Source organism: Empidonax traillii, unplaced genomic scaffold (genome assembly GCF_003031625.1).
Source record: "Empidonax traillii isolate 1590-97213 ecotype Southwest subspecies unplaced genomic scaffold, ASM303162v1 scaffold191:size1449129, whole genome shotgun sequence".
NCBI lineage: Eukaryota > Metazoa > Chordata > Aves > Passeriformes > Tyrannidae > Empidonax > Empidonax traillii.
In genome coordinates, this window is record NW_020955384.1 from 930318 (window position 1) to 950200 (window position 19883).

General features: G+C 39.3%; 1 protein-coding gene across 4 annotated transcripts in view; it reads right to left on the bottom strand.

Moving 5' to 3' along the window:
• LOC114058868 (BPI fold-containing family C protein-like) overlaps positions 1–19305 on the bottom strand; it is a 28368-nt gene extending 9063 nt beyond the window's left edge. For 2 of the 4 annotated variants that reach the window (XM_027886668.1, XM_027886667.1), the window contains exons 1-10: positions 18913–19305; positions 13257–13384; positions 10828–10939; positions 8730–8858; positions 5661–5816; positions 4877–4940; positions 4729–4789; positions 3209–3300; positions 1514–1687; positions 514–567 (exon numbers count right to left, since the gene is read on the bottom strand). In XM_027886668.1, coding sequence (XP_027742469.1) covers positions 514–567; positions 1514–1687; positions 3209–3300; positions 4729–4789; positions 4877–4940; positions 5661–5816; positions 8730–8858; positions 10828–10939; positions 13257–13359 — 945 coding nt within the window. In that variant the 5' untranslated portion in view covers positions 13360–13384; positions 18913–19305. Of the gene's footprint in view, positions 1–513; positions 568–1513; positions 1688–3208; positions 3301–4728; positions 4790–4876; positions 4941–5660; positions 5817–8729; positions 8859–10827; positions 10940–11252; positions 11311–12160; positions 12306–13256; positions 13385–18912 lie in introns of those variants that run through there. The other 2 variants (XM_027886670.1, XM_027886669.1) reach the window with 2 other exon arrangements.
• Positions 19306–19883: the final 578 nt, after the last annotated feature.

The following is a 19883-nucleotide window of genomic DNA, read 5'->3' on the forward strand; positions in this document are numbered from 1 at the left end:
GGACAAAACTTCAGTTTGCAATAACACAGATTCTGAATTTTGTCATCTTATAGAAAATGTTGCTATGTTTTTACAGCAACTCATAGTATCTTAATTTCTTGCATCACATGTATAGACTCATGACTATTATTTCCCACTGTATGTAAACTCCAGTAGTTAAAAATCATGAATCTTTGCTGAAGTCAGGCTACCAATAGCAGAGATACCATTGCCTGGAACAGGAATAAAAGGAGACTGATCTCACAGATGGCTACCACTTATTCTGTGTAACTATTTCAAAGACTGAGAGCAAATCCAGAACTTAGAGACTTAGAGAGGTAGAGAATAACTAATGTGTAGTATGATACAGTTAGGAAGAGTTATCATGGGGTGGACACGTATGTTTGAATCTTGCACTAATCATAAACCAGTTTTCTTGTCTCCTCCAAACGTTTTCAAATGAGATCACTCAGATAATATCCATAAGGAACATTAGATACTGCTTTTTCTTTCTTTATAAGTAAAAATACTCACCTTGGAGACAAAATATTTGAGTAGGGAGGTATTTAAGCTAGAAGTAGTAGCAAGCTGTAAACAAATAAAATAAATTAGATCATCATTATATCAGCCTGAAAATTATCTTTTCCTTGGGAAAAAAAAAACCAAAAAACAAAAACAAAACCCCAAACAATATATCCTGTTTATTTTAGTTTTAGATAATCCATGTTTTGATTTAGTATTTCCTTGCCTGAGAATGATTCCTAAGGAATCCTCAGTGCTCTGTGGGACAAAAGAGAGATAGATTTCTCATGGACTTGATTCAGAAGCACGTACTAGTGAACAACCATTGTTCTTCGAAGGAACAGACATGACATCCTACCTTTGAGACTTTCTCAGATGAAATATGCTGTGTATGTCAGAGGCAAGGACTCAGAAATCTCATCTGCTCTTTTGCTGCTAACCACTGTGATGATGTTTGTTAGTGCCATTCATGTCACCAGCTTCCATAAAGACCCTCTCAGCATTGCTTGTTATGAGAGGTCTTGTAAGTTCTTCAACCACAGCTGAAAGCTTAGTTTCTTTGTACCTGCTTCTTGCCTCATCCTATTGCTCCATTAAGTCTAAGGATTTATTCTAGCTCTCAACATAGCCAATACATCTGTTGTGGGCCTCTGTACAGCAGACTGTGGCTTCAGTACACTTTGTCTTGTCTTGCCCTTTCCTGGGTGCAGTCCATGCAGAGAAAAGCTTTCTTTTCGTTCTTTCTGCCGCTCCTGGCACACCAACTCTGTGATGTTCATATCTGTCATTCCTTGCCTAGAGCTGCCAAGAAGTTCAGACTTAGGTCTGAGGGGGACTTGAATGATTTTAAATTATGACATACAGAATGAATGTCACGAATCCCTTCTACAAATGGTAGAAGTGTGACCCGAATCTGTGTGAAATGGCAAAGATAATGTGTTAGTTTCCTTTGCTGACCTGACTATCCAAACTGCTGATATTTGCAATTCTATTACATGCAAATTATACTCACCTCTTCGGAGATGGTGATGTTAAAGGCTCCTGCTTTGTAGTAAGCCAGTGAAGCAGACTTTAGAAAATAATTGGAGACTCCCAGGTATATCATGGAATCACCCTGGTTTGGGAGAGCAAACGGAGCTGGCACAAAGGGAGGGTCTGTGTGATTACCTACAGGATAGACTGTGCCCTGCAAAAAAATTCATTATCAAGTATTTTTAGTTGAAACATTTGTATCTGTGAGAATGCTTTAGCACTGGTTGAACAGGAAGAAAAGCTAGACATTAAAGAAACCATGAACTAAGCAATTAAGTTTGTGCTATGCCTTAAAAATCAGCAAATTCAGGTTCTTCTAAAAAAAATACAGGAATGAAAGAAGTTTGCATTTGATCATTCAAGCAAGTATTCTGAACAGCAGTTACAAGACACACACACACAAAATAATTATCTAGAGCGCAGTTTTCTTTCTCTTGTAGCAAAGACGCATTTGTTAATTTTATGTTAAGGGTGACATTTCAAGAAAATCTTCAGGCACACTCCAAAAACACTGGAAGTTGCTTAGGACGGGGATACACAAAGGAGCCTTTTATATTACCTAACTTTTTGCCCTGGCCCTGCTGCCAGTCCTCCAAGACCTAATTTTGGTGCTGTAGGGGACCTTGATTCAGGTATGCTAAGAAAATAACTATTAAAATTGAGAGGGTAGGTGAGTTCAGGCCATGTAAGGAAAGTAATACAGATAGCAAGTAATGTAATTGCTGACACTGGGAAGGTTAGTAGCTGGAAGATTCAACAGGAAAAACACTGACATGGGAAGGTATAAAATCCTAAGAAAAAAAGCTGGAAGTTAGAAGACGACAATCAACCTGTTCCAAGCAGCACCAAGACCAGTAACTTCCTTGGCTGACTTAGAATGAGTCATCCAGTGTCCCAGTGGGATGTCCACATGTTAAAGCTTAGCCTGTAAATTCTAGACAGCTACAGCAGCTGATAGCTTATTGCTTAGTTCTTTTAAGCTATTTATATCCTGCTTGCAAAAAGTTTTCTGTGGGTGGTGAAAGTTGCTTGAACAAAATACTGTTATAAGAGTTTCAACCACAGCTTGGGCAAATTAATTGAAGTCAGTTCTGAGAGCCATTGGGATGCTCTGAATTACAAGGACTGTTGAAACTGCTGGGAAAGCTGGGTGTTGATGAGATCTCTCTTGCCAACAAAGGTGAAAAACAGATAAGACTGGAACTGCTATGTGCTGCTCAAGGACTGTCTGTGAGGAGTCTTCTTTTTGGGTGTGACCTGTACTTATACAAGATGCTGAGTCATCTCAAAACAAATGCTTTGGACTGCAATCGCACTGGTAGCCATCACAGATTAGGTATCACTGGTAACAGGCAGAACACCAAGCAGCAATGCAAGAGCTGTGTATCTAAAGAACACTTTTATGCTGTTTGTAAAGCCCCTTTGAAGGGTTTCAACTCTGAATTAATTTAATTCTAAAGAATAGCTTTGGTTAATTAACAAATGCAGTTAATTTATTAACTAAACAATTGCATTTGGTCTCAAAATAACTCCTGACCAAAATTCCCAAATGTCTTACTGCTTTTCTAAGTAAATACTGAAGAGATTCAGTAAGATTGGAGTGAAAGAAAATGAATCAACTCAAAAGAGAATCAGAAAACTGTCAGAAAGCACACTGATATTAAAGACAAATTACCTTCAAATCCAAGTTAATGTGTGATTTGAAGACTGCTGGAGAGCTAACTAGGGAATAGTCTACTTGAGCAAAGGCGTCAATCTGGCTTAAGACTAGAAGAATGATGGACAAAACAGACATTATTACAAAAACACATCACAAACTGTTACTGCTTAGTTAAAGGCAAAGACATTATAGAAATGATGAATCTGAAGTAGAATAATGGTGGGAGAAGGAAGAAGACAACAAAAAAAGAAACTGTTATAAGGGAATCTGTAAGACTATTCCCTCTGGAAAAGTCACTGATACCTCCTGGTTTAGGCCTTGTTCCCCTGCTGTTCACAACTGAATACACCTTGCACAAGTCTCTCCCATGCAGTGAAAAATGTAGGGCAGTCTCCTTTTTTGTTACGTATTTGCACAAGAGAACTAAACTCCCCTGTATGATAAATGAAGTACTGGTAAATACTACTAAATACTTTGGAAGATGACACTAGCACATTTTTCTGCCAATTAGAGTTGAAGAAACTGGGTGTTTTTTCACAACAATTGAGGGCATTTTATTGTCAATATGATTGAAGACTTCTTCCGAAAGGCACTCAGATGCAGCTGCATTCTGATTGTTATTTTTGATTGGACTGTATAGTCTGTTCATCCTGTATAAAAATGAGATGGGTTTGAAGAAATGGTGAATTCACAGTATAACAGCACAGTTTGGAGTGCCCTTGAACCTGAGTTATTTAACTATATTGCTGCATAGGAAAATGTTCTTCATGACTGTGATTTTCAGTAATACTTGCCACTGCAAGTGGCACGTGGCAATTACAGGTCATTTTAGGAAAAATAAATGTCTATTTATGGTGCTTCTGAAGAGCAGAGCAGATAATAGAAATATCCACAGTGAAAAGTGAAGAGCATGTGTTTGGGAACAAACTCTATGACCTGAATTATATTAGTTACAGGAATCAAGTTAATTTGAATTGAGAAAAACAACAAATATTTTTAATCTTGGGGGAAAAAATTAACAATAACAATAAAAGAAAACCTGTGGCATTGATTACAGTAGTGAAAATCTTATATTTATGTGCTTTTTGAACACAGACTGTATCCATGTCTCTGCAAGAGTGACACAGTAATTGTTACTGGTGGGAAAAGAAACATTCAGTGTGACACTGTCTTCCTACATCATCTTGTTAAGTCACTGAACACGAGTCTTATGTTCAAAGTACAAAGAACACAAAGGATCAACATGAAAATGCTTGGAAATCTAAGGAAATAACACAGCTCAGCTACAACAGACTGAAAGATTACAGGTGACTTGCTATGGGGACAGAAGAAATCTGAATAGTTTATATAAAATGCATGCAAGAGATTTCTAGGGCGTAACATGGAATAGGTTAAGGTACAGAACAATGGTTGTATTTTTAGTCCTTCACTTTTTTGGTGCCATGAACACAGCTATAGTTTGGATTCCAATAAAAAAGGATATAATTTGAGCGCTATGAAAATTACTTAACAAAAAGCTGTTATCAGCAACTCACCCTTATGCTTTCTAAGCTGTGCATCCATCATTTGGATTTTGTATTTGATATTTAGGCATAGCTATATGAAGAGAGACACAAGTCAATAATGTAAGGCCTGTATTTTAACTTCTCCCTTCACTATCTGAAGCCATCCTTGCAAACTTACATTTTTATCCAATTTGGTGTGAATGGGCTTCTCAAGATAACCAGATAGGAAGCTGTAGATCCAGCTGGAGGAAAGGAAATTAACATAGTGGCTTTTTACCATGGGTTGAAATCTTTGAAAAATAAAATCTGGCAGATGGGGACATCAATGGCATTTATATTAATGAGAAGCAATTACACCAATATGGCAGGCTGAAAAGTTGACTGTTTTTATTAATTTGAGTCTCAGACAAATGTTAGGGGGTCTCAGTCTCAGAAGAGCTATATAGAAGGCAATCTGCCTAGTTGTGGATGTTCATGTTAACGTGTTGATAAACAATGCTCAATTAGCCACATTTTGTCTATGAGTAAGAAAAAAAAACCCTCTAGAAAATAAAAATAAGAACTATAAGCATTGTTTCATATTCTCTTTTGAAAGCTTTATTCTCAAATTGTAGGTCAGCTTGTCAAAAGGCTTAATCATTCTAGACCACTTTTGTATCTGCAAACCCCCATTTGCAATCTTGTATTCTTTAATATGGTCAAATGTCCGTGCTTTCATATGCAGTATGTCCAGTCAGCTCAACTGCTGGCACATGCAGAAAGAAGTGTATATTAACCACACTTCACACACTCAGCAAAGAGTCTGGTTTTAAAAACAGAACATTAAAAATCCACTTTCAGAGCCTTCAATAGTTAATCATATCCTGTAACTGGATCCCTAGAAATCAAATTTCGAAAAGTGTCCCTTATGCTACAAAGCCTGCCACTTTCCAGAGGGTAATTAGAAAAGTTGCTGTACATACCTGGATCTTCCACTTAACTTGACTTTTACACTATCAATGCTCAGCTGGCAATTGTGTAGCAATGTGGACAAGTGGCCTGTGCTATCCCGTGACACTTTGAAGATAATGGAAATAAACAGTCCTGAGATGGACACAGTAATTTCTCCTTTGCCTTTGCTGCTTGGACAAAAAAAGTCAAACTCAGTCAATAAAACATCTGCTGTAAGGGAACAATTTAAGAAACCGCCTGTAAATCAAGTTTGAAAGAACTGCTTGCTTCTATTATCTAGAATGAAGAATGGGCTTTCTAGGGATTAAAGTAGATTAGGGACATGCCTGGTATTCAAACAGAGATTATATGCATAGGTTTCCAGGACATGAATTTTCCTGTTCTTCAGGATTTGTCAAGTTTATAAAATGTCACAATTTCACAGCAGCACAAGACACTCCAGTCCTTCATGATGGATTACCCTAAAGGTCTCTGGAACTGCAACAGCAGAAGCAAGTTAGCTAATAAATATATTATCCTAGTGTTATCAACTTTGTAATTGCTCCATTTTCCTCTTTCCTGTAACAATTTTCAGTAACTCTTTTAAATGTATAAATTTTTTTATCCTGCCCTAAAACCAATTCATTCTCCTTTCTGTAAAAATCCCTACTAAGACCCTCAACAAAAATATATTTCTACCTAAATTCCAACAAATTTAGCTATTAGGCCTATGGTTAGGAGTTGTAGAAGCTGTAGACCAGCCAAGCAGGATAGAAAGTGGAATGAATGTTAGAATAGCCTTATAAAAACCTCATTTACTGTAACAGAACTGACACTAAACACATAACTTTTCACCCTTTCATCTTGATTACTTGGGTTTTCTTTTCCCAGACATTTCATTTCTACAGTGGTGGCACTATACTGCAGAGAAAGAGCCGTGTCCAATAGGAAGCTCAAACCATGAGTCTCTCCTCTTTCCTCTTAATTTTTTTAGTCAAAGCAAAATATCTCTGGAAAAAGTTGTAATCCCAAAAGATAAATTTTTACCCGAACCACAGAGTGCTCCAGCCCAAACTAATATCTAGTATTGCCAGTCACAAAATCCATCCTACCACCACTGCCATTTTAAACCTCCTGTTTCAGGTCATATATGTTCATTAAGTGGCTATGTAGAAGAAGCACCACTCTTCAGATCCTCATTTTCCAGTCCCTAACCAAGGCACCATCCAAGAAGCCATTAGGAAAAACATTTTCCCAAGGAGGATTGTGAGTACTGGGACAAGTTTCTTGGAAAGATTGTTGTGTCATCATCCTTGGCTAAAAAACATCACTAGTGAGCTGACCTGATCTAGTCTGGTGACTGCTGTTTTGAGTAGGAGGCTGGGCAAAACTGCTTCTAGAGATCCTTTCAACCTAGATTTACTCATCCTTCAGTGACAGGGACCATTGCAAAAGGATCTCAGCCCTCCTCCCCTTTTGGGCTACATGGGAGGTGGGGACCAAACCAGCTACCTAGGTCTTTTGTTCCTGCATCCTTATATGTGCTCCTCTTCAGAAGGAATCCTGATTCCCTGAGGCAGGGTCACAGCTCTAGGCCTTCAGGAGCAATAGACCTGCCAAGAGGTTTTATGACTTGCAGAGAGCTCTGGGACATACTGGAGAGAAGGACTACAGTAAGAGCTGGAAATGAATCATACTATTACAATTAAAAAGCTGTGATATGACCCATCTTACTGATCCTGGAAGCAGCCCAGGAGTGGTAGTTTGTCAATGGTCTCACTTGGAAAGTTCATTTTCAGCTGGCCCCTCTTAGTCTGCTATTCTGAAAGCAACATGTAGGACTAGAAAATGGAGCAGATAAAGAGTAGGGCATATTCTAGATCTGTCTAAACCTACAGTCATTCACAAAATGTCACACTGAACGAAGCAGCAGAGATTAGTCCTTCAAAAAGGCAAGAAAACCCCTTCACCTGCTAAACTCCACCAAAGCCAGCTTTGACCACCTCCACCACGATGTGCTCTGTCAAATCATGCATAACAGCTCCCTGACTCCCTTGCTGTCTGTGAAGCCTTTGGTGTTTTATACATCTGGAGTGTCTTCAGATTACGCCCAGGTCCTTATCCTTCAGCAAGAGCGAGAGATGGCTTCAGTGTTTAGGAACAGCTGATTTGCCCTGCTTAACACAGTCTCCTTTTCCTCACAATAGTGGTATGCCAGAATTAAAAACAGAGAGGTTGGGGGCACAGTGACAGCAGTTTACAGCCACCAGTCTCACTGAGACTGAATGCAGAACTGCATGTCCATACTCCTCTGAAATCAGGACATGCTGTGAAACTTCGCAGCCTGGTGATCCATCTTGCTATGCTGTCTGGCTCACAATAGAGCAACACCTACTGCTGTTACCAATTGCTCTATGAACCCAAATCGTAGAGATTAGCACCTTGCAAACTTTCTGATATACCAGAAGTTTTAGCACTCCCACACTCTCAAGAAAAACAAGACTATTGTGTTAAAATTCTATGGGAAAAATGCTGAGATATGAAAAAGTGGAAAACTCAGTATGCAATCATGTCATTAAAGACAATCTCATACTACACAGGCTTATGAAGATAAGTCAGTTTTCCATAGTGACCTAAATTTTGGACTTTCTGAAGCTCTGAATGTTTGGCATTGTGACAGTCCCCTTCCTTTAATAGGAGCTCTTTGGAAGGCAATATACACTGTACCAGCACATGGATAAGTAGCTATAGAGTCAACCTTCCAGATACACTCTACAAAGAAAGTAACAAATGTTGGCCATTGCAAACTCTGTGGTCCTGACTATTCATGTAATATCATGTCTGCAAAAATTGAGCATGCTCACAGATCTGATCCTTTCCAAAGAGACAACCTGTGGGGTTGAATAATTAAAACAAACAAACGAACAAAAAAACCCCCAACATTAGTTGTCATGGGATATTTCCTTCTTAAGAAGTTTATTCAAATAGATTGTTCTTAGACTGCTGTTAAGTGACACAGCATGTCTGACCTGAAAAATAATTACCCTGTATATGTCCCAGAACGGCCCCTTCCCACCTGCAATTCCCTGTCCAATACTTACAGCAGCCATGCGTTCATTCTCCAGTCTGCACTGATTGTAGCAGAAGCCCGTGCCACCGACAGACAAATGCCAGTGCCAGGAATAAAAGAAGCAGAAGTTTCTGGGAAATCTACAGCATTAATTCTAAGCCTACAGAATACAGAAAGGGGGATTATTAGACTGCAGGCCAAAAGAGTAAGGACTCCTGATCACTGAAAACCCTTCCGCTATAAAAGGCAAAGTCTATGTTACAGTAAAAGAATTTCTCAGAAGTGACTGACCCTTGTATATTTTAGGAAAGAAAGACACTTGTACCATTATACTTCACAGCATTCTTGGAAAAAGAATCCTTGATACCTGACCAGGCATTCTGTTGTAGTTTTTTTCCCCCTCAAAATAAAAACCACTCCTTGGGAGAAAAAAAAACCTCCTTAAAGTACAATCCCCTTGCTGGGGAAAAAAAAAAAATCTATGTTTAATCCCACATGCCACATTTATAAATAAATCCAGGTTGTCTGAATGCTGCATTTGCTGAAGAGTATCAAAGTTTTTGTTTTCGCATTCTGCTTCCTTGCCTAAGCAAAGGGTTCTGGAGAGCATCCATTTTTCTAAACAAAATCTTACTTATTTCCCTCCCAAAACAAATGTTTCTGATAATCAAGGATATTGTCTTGCAAATGGGTGTGTTGAATTGAGCTGAACATTGCAAAGATATCAGCTGTAATCTTATCATGTATTATACATTCCTCATTGTTTCTTGATATCTGGCAGAGATCTCTGAAACAATTGTCTTTAATCTGCTTTCCCTGGGGCAGAAGGCACCAACTACCCTTACTTAAAATGACCATAATTTTCCAATAACATCTTGGGCAGTAATTCTGCATTTAGTTGTCTTGTTTGCAGTGAGCTAAAATCAGATTATCCATGGGATGACAGCCAATTTCAAGAACTGTGGTTGGGGGAATGAATTTAGGTTTTGAAGATCATATAATAATTTAGGTTGGGATGGGACCTCAGGAGATTTTTCTGGTTCAACCTCCTACTCAAAGCTGGGACAAATCAGGGCCTTGGCCCACTGGAGTCTTGAACAAGTTCAAGGATGCAGATTCCTCAGCCTTTTCAGCCTTTGTTCTGGTGCTCCCTAGCATTTTTTCCTAGCTTCTCTACTTTTCTTGATGTAGCATGTCTTTCTGCCCATCACCCTTTCACTGTGTGCCCCCAGGAGAAGCTGGGTATCCATATTCTCTACAATCAACACCCAGCAGACAGTGGAAGACATGCAGTAAGACACAGACACCTCCACCCCCACAGTCTCTTCTCCAGCCTTTCTGAACACAATCCTCTCAGACGTGCAGGGATTAAGGCACAAGGACAGCATAGCAAGGATGGTATAACAATTGCCAGAGAGCAGGATATTAGGAAAGGGATGCAGGACCTATCCAGCAGAAAGTACATGAAGTTTCTCAGAGTGGTATTTCTCCCTCTGGGTAACTTGCAAAGAAGTAAAATGCTACTGAACAGCACCTGGAAGGTGGGATTGAAGGCTGTAGAAAAACCTGCTTTCATATTAGTCTCCATATTTGGAGAACTTGTAGGAAACTCTATAAAACTGTTTATTTACTGGCTGCTTCTGGTACAAAGAGTTTCCTTTGCAGTTAGTAGGTGTTGAGCACTATCCCGTCAAAATGGTGATTTACCATTGTAAATTCATCCAAAAAGATTCAGCAGAATCACAGAATAGGTCAGGTTGGAAGGAACCACAGTGGGTCATCTGGTCCAACCTCCCTGCTCAAGCAGGGTCATCCTAAGAGCACATTGCATAGGATTGCATTCAGACAGTTCTGGAACATCGCCAGCGTGGGAGACTCCACAACTTCTCTGGGCAATCTGTTCCAGTGCGTGGTCACCTGCCACATAAGCCCAGATACACCAAAAGCTCGTTTCTGAGTGTAGTAGAGCAAGTACTTGTTAAAACAAGTCAGTGTTCGGGCAGTGGAAGCAGAGTTAGATAAACCATTAGAATTTTATGCTGAACAAAACAGTGGCTACATAATTATTACTATGTGGTAATAATAAGCTGCTTCATCCTAAAACTTTGAAAATTATTTCCTTTACTTACCTGGAAATGACATAGTTGATCTTAACAACTGACAGACTCTCCTGCCCACTCCAGCTTGGGAAGGTCTCTTTCAATACTGCTTGCTTCACAAGCTCCATCCCAATCCTCCTCCCTACAGGGGGACATAGGAAAACATATGCCTTGCAGATTGGATTCTGGCACCCAAAGGTCCAGATATACTGCCAAATAATTTAATCATCACTTTTAACACAGTTCTTGAAACACTTTGATTCTATGATCCTTTCCTAGGTCTCCTTCCAACAACATATATATATGCATTTACAAATTCTCTTAGCCTCACATACAAACCATTCAACCCAAGATCAAAAATATCTATTAGGATCATCTTGTCCCTGAGTTGTATTTCACCTTCTAGAACTCCTGTCAGATTTCTGAAACTGTTATATTTCCTTCACTTCACTCACAATGTGGATAGCCTTGGAAAATTCTTGGTCATCACCTTTACCTCAGATTGTCTCATACCTGTTGGATGAAAAAGCCAGTTATAAAGTAGCAAGGTTACTTCTATATGTAGTGTTTACTTACGGAAAAAGTGTGATATATGCATTTGAAATGCTGGTATGTCAAATGCAGAACTATCTGGTTTGTTGCTTGTGTACAGGAAGTTGTTTGAGGTTGAAAGACAATAATTTAAAATGTTTTTTTCCCATTTCTTTCACAGTACATATATTTTGCCACTGCACCTTAATCAAAGCCTGTAACAGGTCTCTGACTTATTTCCTTACCTTCTTCCCTTGCTTTAAGGAATCCATACTTTCTAAAATGTTTCAATGCTACTTGTGCAATGATAAGATGCACAGACCCTATTATGACCAAACAGAGCAACTTTAAATTCCAGATTCCTTGTGTCTTCCTTTTTTTTTTTTTGCTCATCTTTGATTAAGACAAAACTGAAATTTTAATACTGAATGATATCCTACTTTCAGATGTTTTTACCGTGAATTTGCTGACTAGAAAATATCTGGATTTTTTCTCCACTAGGCTCCATAGTATTAAAAAAGCAAAGAACTGAAATTTGTGATAACATGACACTGGAATACCTTTTCATAAAATGCATCTTTTATGAAGGAAAAGTAAGTTATGATTCCCTAGGAATTCCTGTCTCCAAAGCAAAATATGGGCTCTCACTGAAATAACTTAAAGCTCTCTTAGAACTGTCAGTGAAGTCAGCCAGTGATCCCAGGTGGAATTCCTCTCAAGGTTCTTGCAGCAGGCAAGAAGCACGCAGGCAGGATCTATGGCCTCAGCCCTCAAATCTCGCATTAAGGGAGAGGACAGGTCAGGCACCAAGCTCTTCAAATATGAGAAATACCTCTGGGAGGAGCTCTGCTAATGTCTGTTCTTACTATTAACGCAGGGGTGTGCCAACTTAGTCTGTTCATGCAGCGCTTGGAAGGTCATGTTAATCCTCACAAAAACTGCTGGGCTCACACTGAGAAATACCAGGTTGAATTCTCATTTCTAAAGGCATGAGAGATCCCCAGGAAGCAAGGGAGGTCAGTACTGGTTTGGGTGACTGATGTTTGCCCTGCACTTTTCAACTTCTCAAAAGCCTTTAAAACAATGTTCACACAATAAAATAAGTGGACCTGATCCTTGCTTTCATCTTGAAGATATAAACCCCGAGCTTCTACTTTTCATCTCACAAGTCCATTGTTTACCTGTCAGCATGTTCAGTACATAAATGATGATTAATCCTTAGCATGACCCAGCCTTTGTTGAATTTGCACCTTGTTAACCTTTATTATTAATATTAATTCTGTAAACAATTGAAATTATACCACATGCTCTCCACACCCATGGAGTAAGTCTTAGGTAAGAGACAGTGAAAGTTAGCGTGAATAGAAAGACAAAGGAAAATATATTGTGGAAATTGCCAATATTCTGCTTCAGGGACAGAATTACGGCAGTCACTAGATTTTTTTTGAAGAATGGCACATGCAGGTGCTATGCCATGCCAAATGGAGGAATGAGAGTAAAGGTGGCCATGTGGCTGTCCCAAGATTTTTGTCCAATTGTAAGCTTTTTGTCCCAATTGTGTCTTAATATCTTCAATTAAATATTGCACTTTTAGTCAGGGTTTTGACATTTTTTAAAAAAAGGAGCAATTATATGACTGTGTAATTATGGTTCTTAAAAAGTATATCAATATGAAGAATGTAGTAGAAAGACAGTTGGACTGTAGGAGAATGCAGTCACTAATAAAAGATAAATTCACACCTGGGATACACACACACAAAAAAGGAAATAAGTGAGAGAAGAGACAAAGAGTATTCCTGGTGTGAGGTGACAAAAGGAATTTACTTCAATATTAAGGAGCTTGTTCCTACACTGAATCTTTATTAAGAAACTATATTCTGTATATAGAGTATTTATGATAAATTTACTTCTGGCAATGTTAGACATACCATAGTCCAGCCCCTTCTGAGTAATCCTCACTTTAAGACCAGGATTAGCCTCAAGCCGCAAGGACAGCCAACAGAGCAGGAAAAAATACCATGTCTTTGGCATCTTCTCACCCTTTTGTCACAGGGATCTGTTAACAACATTTATGATACAAATATTTTCATAAATGATGCATACCATGAATTGCAAAAAATCTATATCCATGACTTCCCTCAATGAAATTGGGACAAGGGTGGATAGCAAGTGAGGTTTAGCCTATGATCTTATTGTACGGAGCAGTTAGTGTGGGAGCAGGCACAGATTTCTGAGTCCTTGGATATCGCTTTGGCAGGTATTAGCTTGTTGGTGAGACTGAATGGTTCCGCTCCAGTACTCTATCCTTTCCCCACACCATTGTCTTGGTTGTTTAATGTCTGTTCTCCTGCAGAATGAACATCACACAGGAATAGAGGAAGGTGTCCTAGCATGAGCCTGCAGCAGTGCAAAGCGAGACTGTGAGCCACTGAGTGCTGGGATGTAACCACACAATGCAGATTCACAAAAGCTGAGACAAATTGTATCTTTCTGTGACACTTTCCAGTACAAAAGTACAGTTTCTTTGTCAAAATTCTTGCATTCATCCCGGTATTCCTACCAATGACAGCCACTGCTCAATATCCTAGAGATAACAATACTGTTTCTCAAGACAACGTCAAGTCTTCTCAGTGCTGCATTACAAAAGTGTTTATTAGGGACCTACAGTAACACTACTCTGGCCTTACCACGGAGGGGAGTGGCACATCCTTTTCTGGATGTGCATGTGTCATTGAGATCATGGTACGTGCCTATGTACAAAACCATACTAATTCTTAAGTAGCAAAAGGTCTTGCTAGTTTCCCAGGTAATGCAGCCTATAGAGTCATTCCTGGATTTCTAATAAGCATTATGTTGTCTTGGAAAATCTATTCCATAATCTGCCAGAACACATGTAAATTAAATTAAATCAAACACAAACCCTACCCTCCCCCAAAAAAACCCCAGACCATACCACCCTTTGGTAGTCTTACTTCTTGGTGTGGTAATTAATATTATCAGGTCAGACCCTAAATGGTTGAAAATCTATGTTCTGCTCAGTTACTCATTTAAAACTGCTCTTTGGTGGTTTCTGCACTGTAAGATTGACAAAATGTATTTTCAATATTGCCCTGATATGGGTTCTCTGAGGAATCCTTACAAAGTTATCCCAAGATAAAGTGTTTTCAGGGAAAAAACATTCTGAAAACATAATCCACACTGGGACAAATTTTGAAAATGATGCCTTTAATTGGTCATTCCACCTCTAGGTCTTATGCCTTTTTGGTTTTGTCTATTTTAAGCAACTCAAAATAAGCACTTTAAGGTAGCAATATAATATCATGTACAACAGCCTGCTGAAGTCACAAAACTTAAACTCTTTCCAAAAACTGTCATAGCTTTTCCTGCAAACATGCCACCTTCAGTCCTGATTAAATAGGATCAATTAAAAATCAGTGTAAAACCAGAAAGACGGATTTTTCTATCATTAAAGTACATAGGTATTTCCTAGATATTTATCCAGCAGGATTGCTAGAAGTGTTGATGCAGATGAGATACATCATTCCCATTGCATTTCATTCACATTGAGGAATAGAAAATAGCAATCTTGGTCACTACTGTGCTTTGTACTTGTACTTTGATATGTTCTTGTTTGGATCTTAAATGGATGTTGAGTGAGAAGCTGAAAGAACAAACAACAGAACTGCCATGGGAATAAAAGGCAGTATCATTTCATATTGCTTACTCACACCAACAAGCTTTATTTTTGCACTCCAAGGCTGATATTCTTGGCTTCATCCAAGCCACGAGTCTCTCTCTGATGCCAGGATCGATTGTACACGGTCAGTCAGATGACTGAGCTGAGAAGAAGGAACTTGTCAGCTGCCTGATAGACTAAATGAGAGCTGCCAATTGCATTGCCAAGGACAATAGATGTCAGACAAATTGCCCTGACTTTTATCTTCTGTAACTGAGCAGGCATGGACCAATTTCTGTATGTAAATAATTATCTTAATTCTTTTGTTTTCTCAGAGATAGCGTATTCAAGTACTTGAAGCAGAGAAAACAGATGAAGTCCTTTGTTTCAGTCTGTGTACCTGTCTCACCCTAATGAAGTACTCTGCCTACCCATCTGTAGATACATCTGGTTACTCCTTTGTGAACAGTCTATACAAGCTTTAAATAAAACTTGCAATAAAGATTACAGCTGAAATCCACCTAGGAACTTAAGCAAGCTCCTGAAGTAAAAAAAAAAAAACCACAAAAAACCAAAACAGAAACCTCAAAACCACACACAAAAAAAATCCCACTATAGTTGTCTTGTAGAGGTTTAACACAGCCATAAAAACACACTATCTTAAACTGACCATCCTCTGAAATACAATAGAGTATCTTTAAAACAGAATTTTGTTCTTATCTTGCCTTGGTTCTGCACAAAACACTCCATTCTGCATCCCACAGAAGAATTTTTTTCCCTTTGAAAAATTTGGTAACCCCGGTAGTTAACAAACCCAAGACAAACAATAGCAAATATAGTGTCTACCCAACCTGAAGTCCAGAAAGAGCACTTTAGTTTCCAAAATATCTCTGCTGTTATCACAGAACTGGGACTCGATTTTTCAGTTTCTCCCTTGTTCCATTGTCTCTAGTTACTCTGCAGCATGTTCAAGAACAGGTAGGGTTTCTGCAGCTCACTCAACAATGTCAAAGCAAGAAGGACTCAATAGCCTCAGGATTTTAACCCTTCCCACACACTGATATTCCATATGGAAAATTACCTCTTGAAGGAAAAGGAATACAAAGTTAATATAGTTGATAGGAGAGATATATTGGAAGGAATGCTTAAAGAAAACAGCATTGACACAGACAGGAGTTTGCTAAATGACATAAAAGCAGATGATCTCTCTCCACAGCAACTGGAAATACCCCTAGAATGAGAAAAACTCCAGTAAGTTCCTGTTCATGGTAATCTCCATTCAGTGTGGAAAGCAATGCTATCCACTGCCCAGCTCATGAGACAGCCCATGATGTAGCTCTATGAAATCTTCCAACAGAATCCACAGGAGGCAACAGCCCCCCCTGCCCCCACAGGTTGTATCTGTGAGTTTGTCTGGGACACCCCCTGATTTTTCAGAGGCTTTGCAAAACCTTTGTGTTACCACAGCTTTTCCTGAGCATGGCTTGACTACTGATGCCCTCCATAAAGGCTTTCAAAACCTTGGAGCAGGATTGCCAGAGAACTATTAATCTGTGTCAGGCTGCAAAATAAATAGCATAGCTGCAATGCCTACACAGATTCCATTAACAATGGATAACAATGTTGGGAGGCAGTTGTGTGATGAGCTGATGGAAAAAAACATAGCCACTGTTTGGATCCATTGAGTTAATTTTGCTGACCTCTGTAACTGCCCTATCCTTGCACCTGAGCCAGGACTACAAGGTTCATTTTTACCAAAATCCATTTAGTGGAACAAAAATCAATGTCCTTGTTCTAGCGCTGCCCTCACAGCTAAGAACTCTAAGGGTGCACTTAAGCTGGTTCCCTAGAGACAGTAGAAGAGTAGGATGAATTGAGACCTTGAGCAGAAAATCAGCAGGCATTATTTATCTGGAATCTGAATTGACCAGATTCAGACCTGAGACCATCATTTGCATAGTTCTGTTCTAAACTTCCTTCTCTCCCAGTCATTTGGCTCACTCTTAGATTCTTGTCCAACCATTCTGTTACTTTCATGGAGCTGACAATAGCATGAGGAGCTCTCTCAGCCTTGGCAGCCACCACCCTGGTTTCACACAAATTGCAGTCCTGTAAGATTCCTAGAAGGCGGATGCAGTAACCTCCCTAGGAAAAACCTGAGCTGCTTTTTACTACCCAGAGAATTGTGATTTTGGTCTGCTAATGCAGAGATATCAAACTCTGATCTTGGAGTGCACACAACTCCCAGCAATTCAATGCTGTAAATATGTAAATCTAAGAAAATGCAGTTGTAGCTAAAAAGATCTGAAGCAATCTGGCAAACTCCAGAAAACCCACTGAAAGGTCCTTTGCTCCCTGTGATCAAGATTTTAATCAAAAACAGAGCAGTTAAGAGTTACATGAGCAAACTCCAGACACTGCTTAAGGGTCATCTGTATTCAACCAAGCTGAGATGGTATAAAGCAGAGTTCCTCTAAATGTATTGGCTATAGAGTATCGACACAAGGGGCTTTAAAATACCTTTTAGGAGCAAAGCTGACCACTAGCAAGCTGCAAGAAGTTAGGAGGTTCTCTCCACTAGCTTTGATTTGAACCTCCTCCTCCACTGGTACCCTTAAAATGCCGCTTCAGACTTTCACAGATCTCCTGATGATGTTCCAGCCTTCATACCACCCTCTTTCACAGGTTTAACATATATACACATACATATTTGCTTATATATATTATAAAATACATTCTTTGTAGGGGCAAATACATAAAGAAAAATAATGGAAAAAGTCCACAGCTTTATTACCACACTCATCATTCAGAAAAAAAAAAAATCCATGATGTATGTAACTGAACTAGAGAGACCTTTACTCTTTACAGTTCTCCTCTGCCACAGTTCTATGTCAACAAGACTACAGCTTTAAGTTTCAGTGTTCTCAAGACAACCCACTAGGGCTATCAGTAGGATTTTACTGCTTTGGTGGAACTGGTTCTATTGCTTGTGTTTCACACTGACCATGTAGGGAAGAAAAATCCTCAATAAAGTACTTTGAGTAGAGAAAACACATTGTTTTTAACAACCATTCTAAGCTACTGACGAAGAGCTTTCTTTTGTCACCATATCGTGTATTATCTTAAGGAATTACTTAAAAATCATTCACAAATTCTGATAAGAGCGAACTATGCTGAAAGTCAAAATTCTTCTTTACATAACCATTTTTTCAAGGTTTTAAGTACACAGGTTTCCTGCACTGTTTTGCATGTGCCCTTCCCAGCCTGAGGTCAACTTCATACGTGGCCATTGAAAGTCTTCTGTCTGTTGACGGAGACAAAATTAAAATGGTGGAGAAAAACCTGTAACTCATCAAATAATAGCCCTTTCTTCTAGAATGATGTGTGAGGGAAAACAATAATGGTGGTGATGAGTCATTTGAAATTTTCCAGACTTCAAAGCTGAGGAAAATGTTTTAGCCTTTCATCCTAATTGTCTCCTAGGTTTTCCTGTTTAATAGTGCTGCATGCAAAACATGTCTAAACCTTACATTATGGCATGACTCACAAAATTCAAAGGAAAAATTCACAGAATGGCAGCTGAAATGCTCACTTGTAACTCCTGTAGCTGGTTACCTAACAATGACTATAGCCAGCCACTGAGAAACGGAACCATTTTATGCCACACAATCACTTGAGCTTGTGCAAGTTACTGAAATGGTAGTTCTGCTGGCAGCATCACAACTGTAGCCAGGGACATTTCCAAAAGAGGGGAAGCCTCCTCCACCCTTCCAAAAGAGCACAGACTAAAATGCCCTGGAGCCAGTGGGATAACAGGAGGTGGCTGGGACAGGGATAACTCTGAAGAATGAAACACAGCAAAACATTTCTGGCCAATGGAAAGTGGTTGAGGCAGGAGCATGACTCACTTTGGATTCAACCCTCTTCAAGAGAGAGCAAAGCAGCGTTTCTGACAAACACAATCCTTTCTACTCTTCTTGACAATTCCATTCTCATCCCCCTCTGCTCCATCAACCCACTCTTCTGGATTCATCCAGGATGTGACCCTATTTGATGACAACTGATGAAGCACTCCTCCAAAAAGGGGGGTGGCAAAGGGCGCAGGTTCTCAGGAAATTACTTGTTTTAATGTTTGGCATTGAGGGCCTGATAAGTTACACCTAGCTGATTTCAATGAGCATCAGTTCTTCCATTGCTCAATGAGTGGTGTTCCACCTCAGTAGACTCCTTGCCTTGCCTTGCCTTTCATCACCTTTCCACTGAGGAATTTATTGACATGTCGAAAAAAGATGATGGCTGCCCTTCAGAATCATCGAATCATAGAATCAGCTGGGTTGGAAAGGACCTCTGAGATCATCAAGTCCAACCCTTGAGCCACTACCACTGCAGTTACTAGACTATGGCACTAAGTGCCACATCCAGTCTCTTCTTAAATACCTCCAGGGATGGAGAATCCACCACTTCCCTGGGCAGCCCATTCCAATGCCGTTCTTCAGTTTGAGATGTATCTGACAGTGAACTCTAAAATGAAAATTTAGTAACCAATTTTCCTGGGTTGGATGATCATGTTCAGATGGTATAAAGGAGATTTCACCTGTAGCCCAAAAGAGAATTTTTGAAGTTTCAGTGTCCTTTTTCTCACTGGCTAAGTGCTGAAAGGACACAGGTAGGGTTAAGCAATGTGAACAAGGCCCTAATAAGCAGTTGTATTTTGTGATAGTTGTGCAACCTAGGTCTTTGGGTTTCTCTTATTATTTTAGTACAGTACTTCTAGAAAGTATCCCAGATTTCCTGCACCTCACATTTCTTGTATTATTCTTTGTGTGGAGAAATGTAAGTAAATGTTATCATTAGAAAGAAAGCCAAGATGATCTCAGAA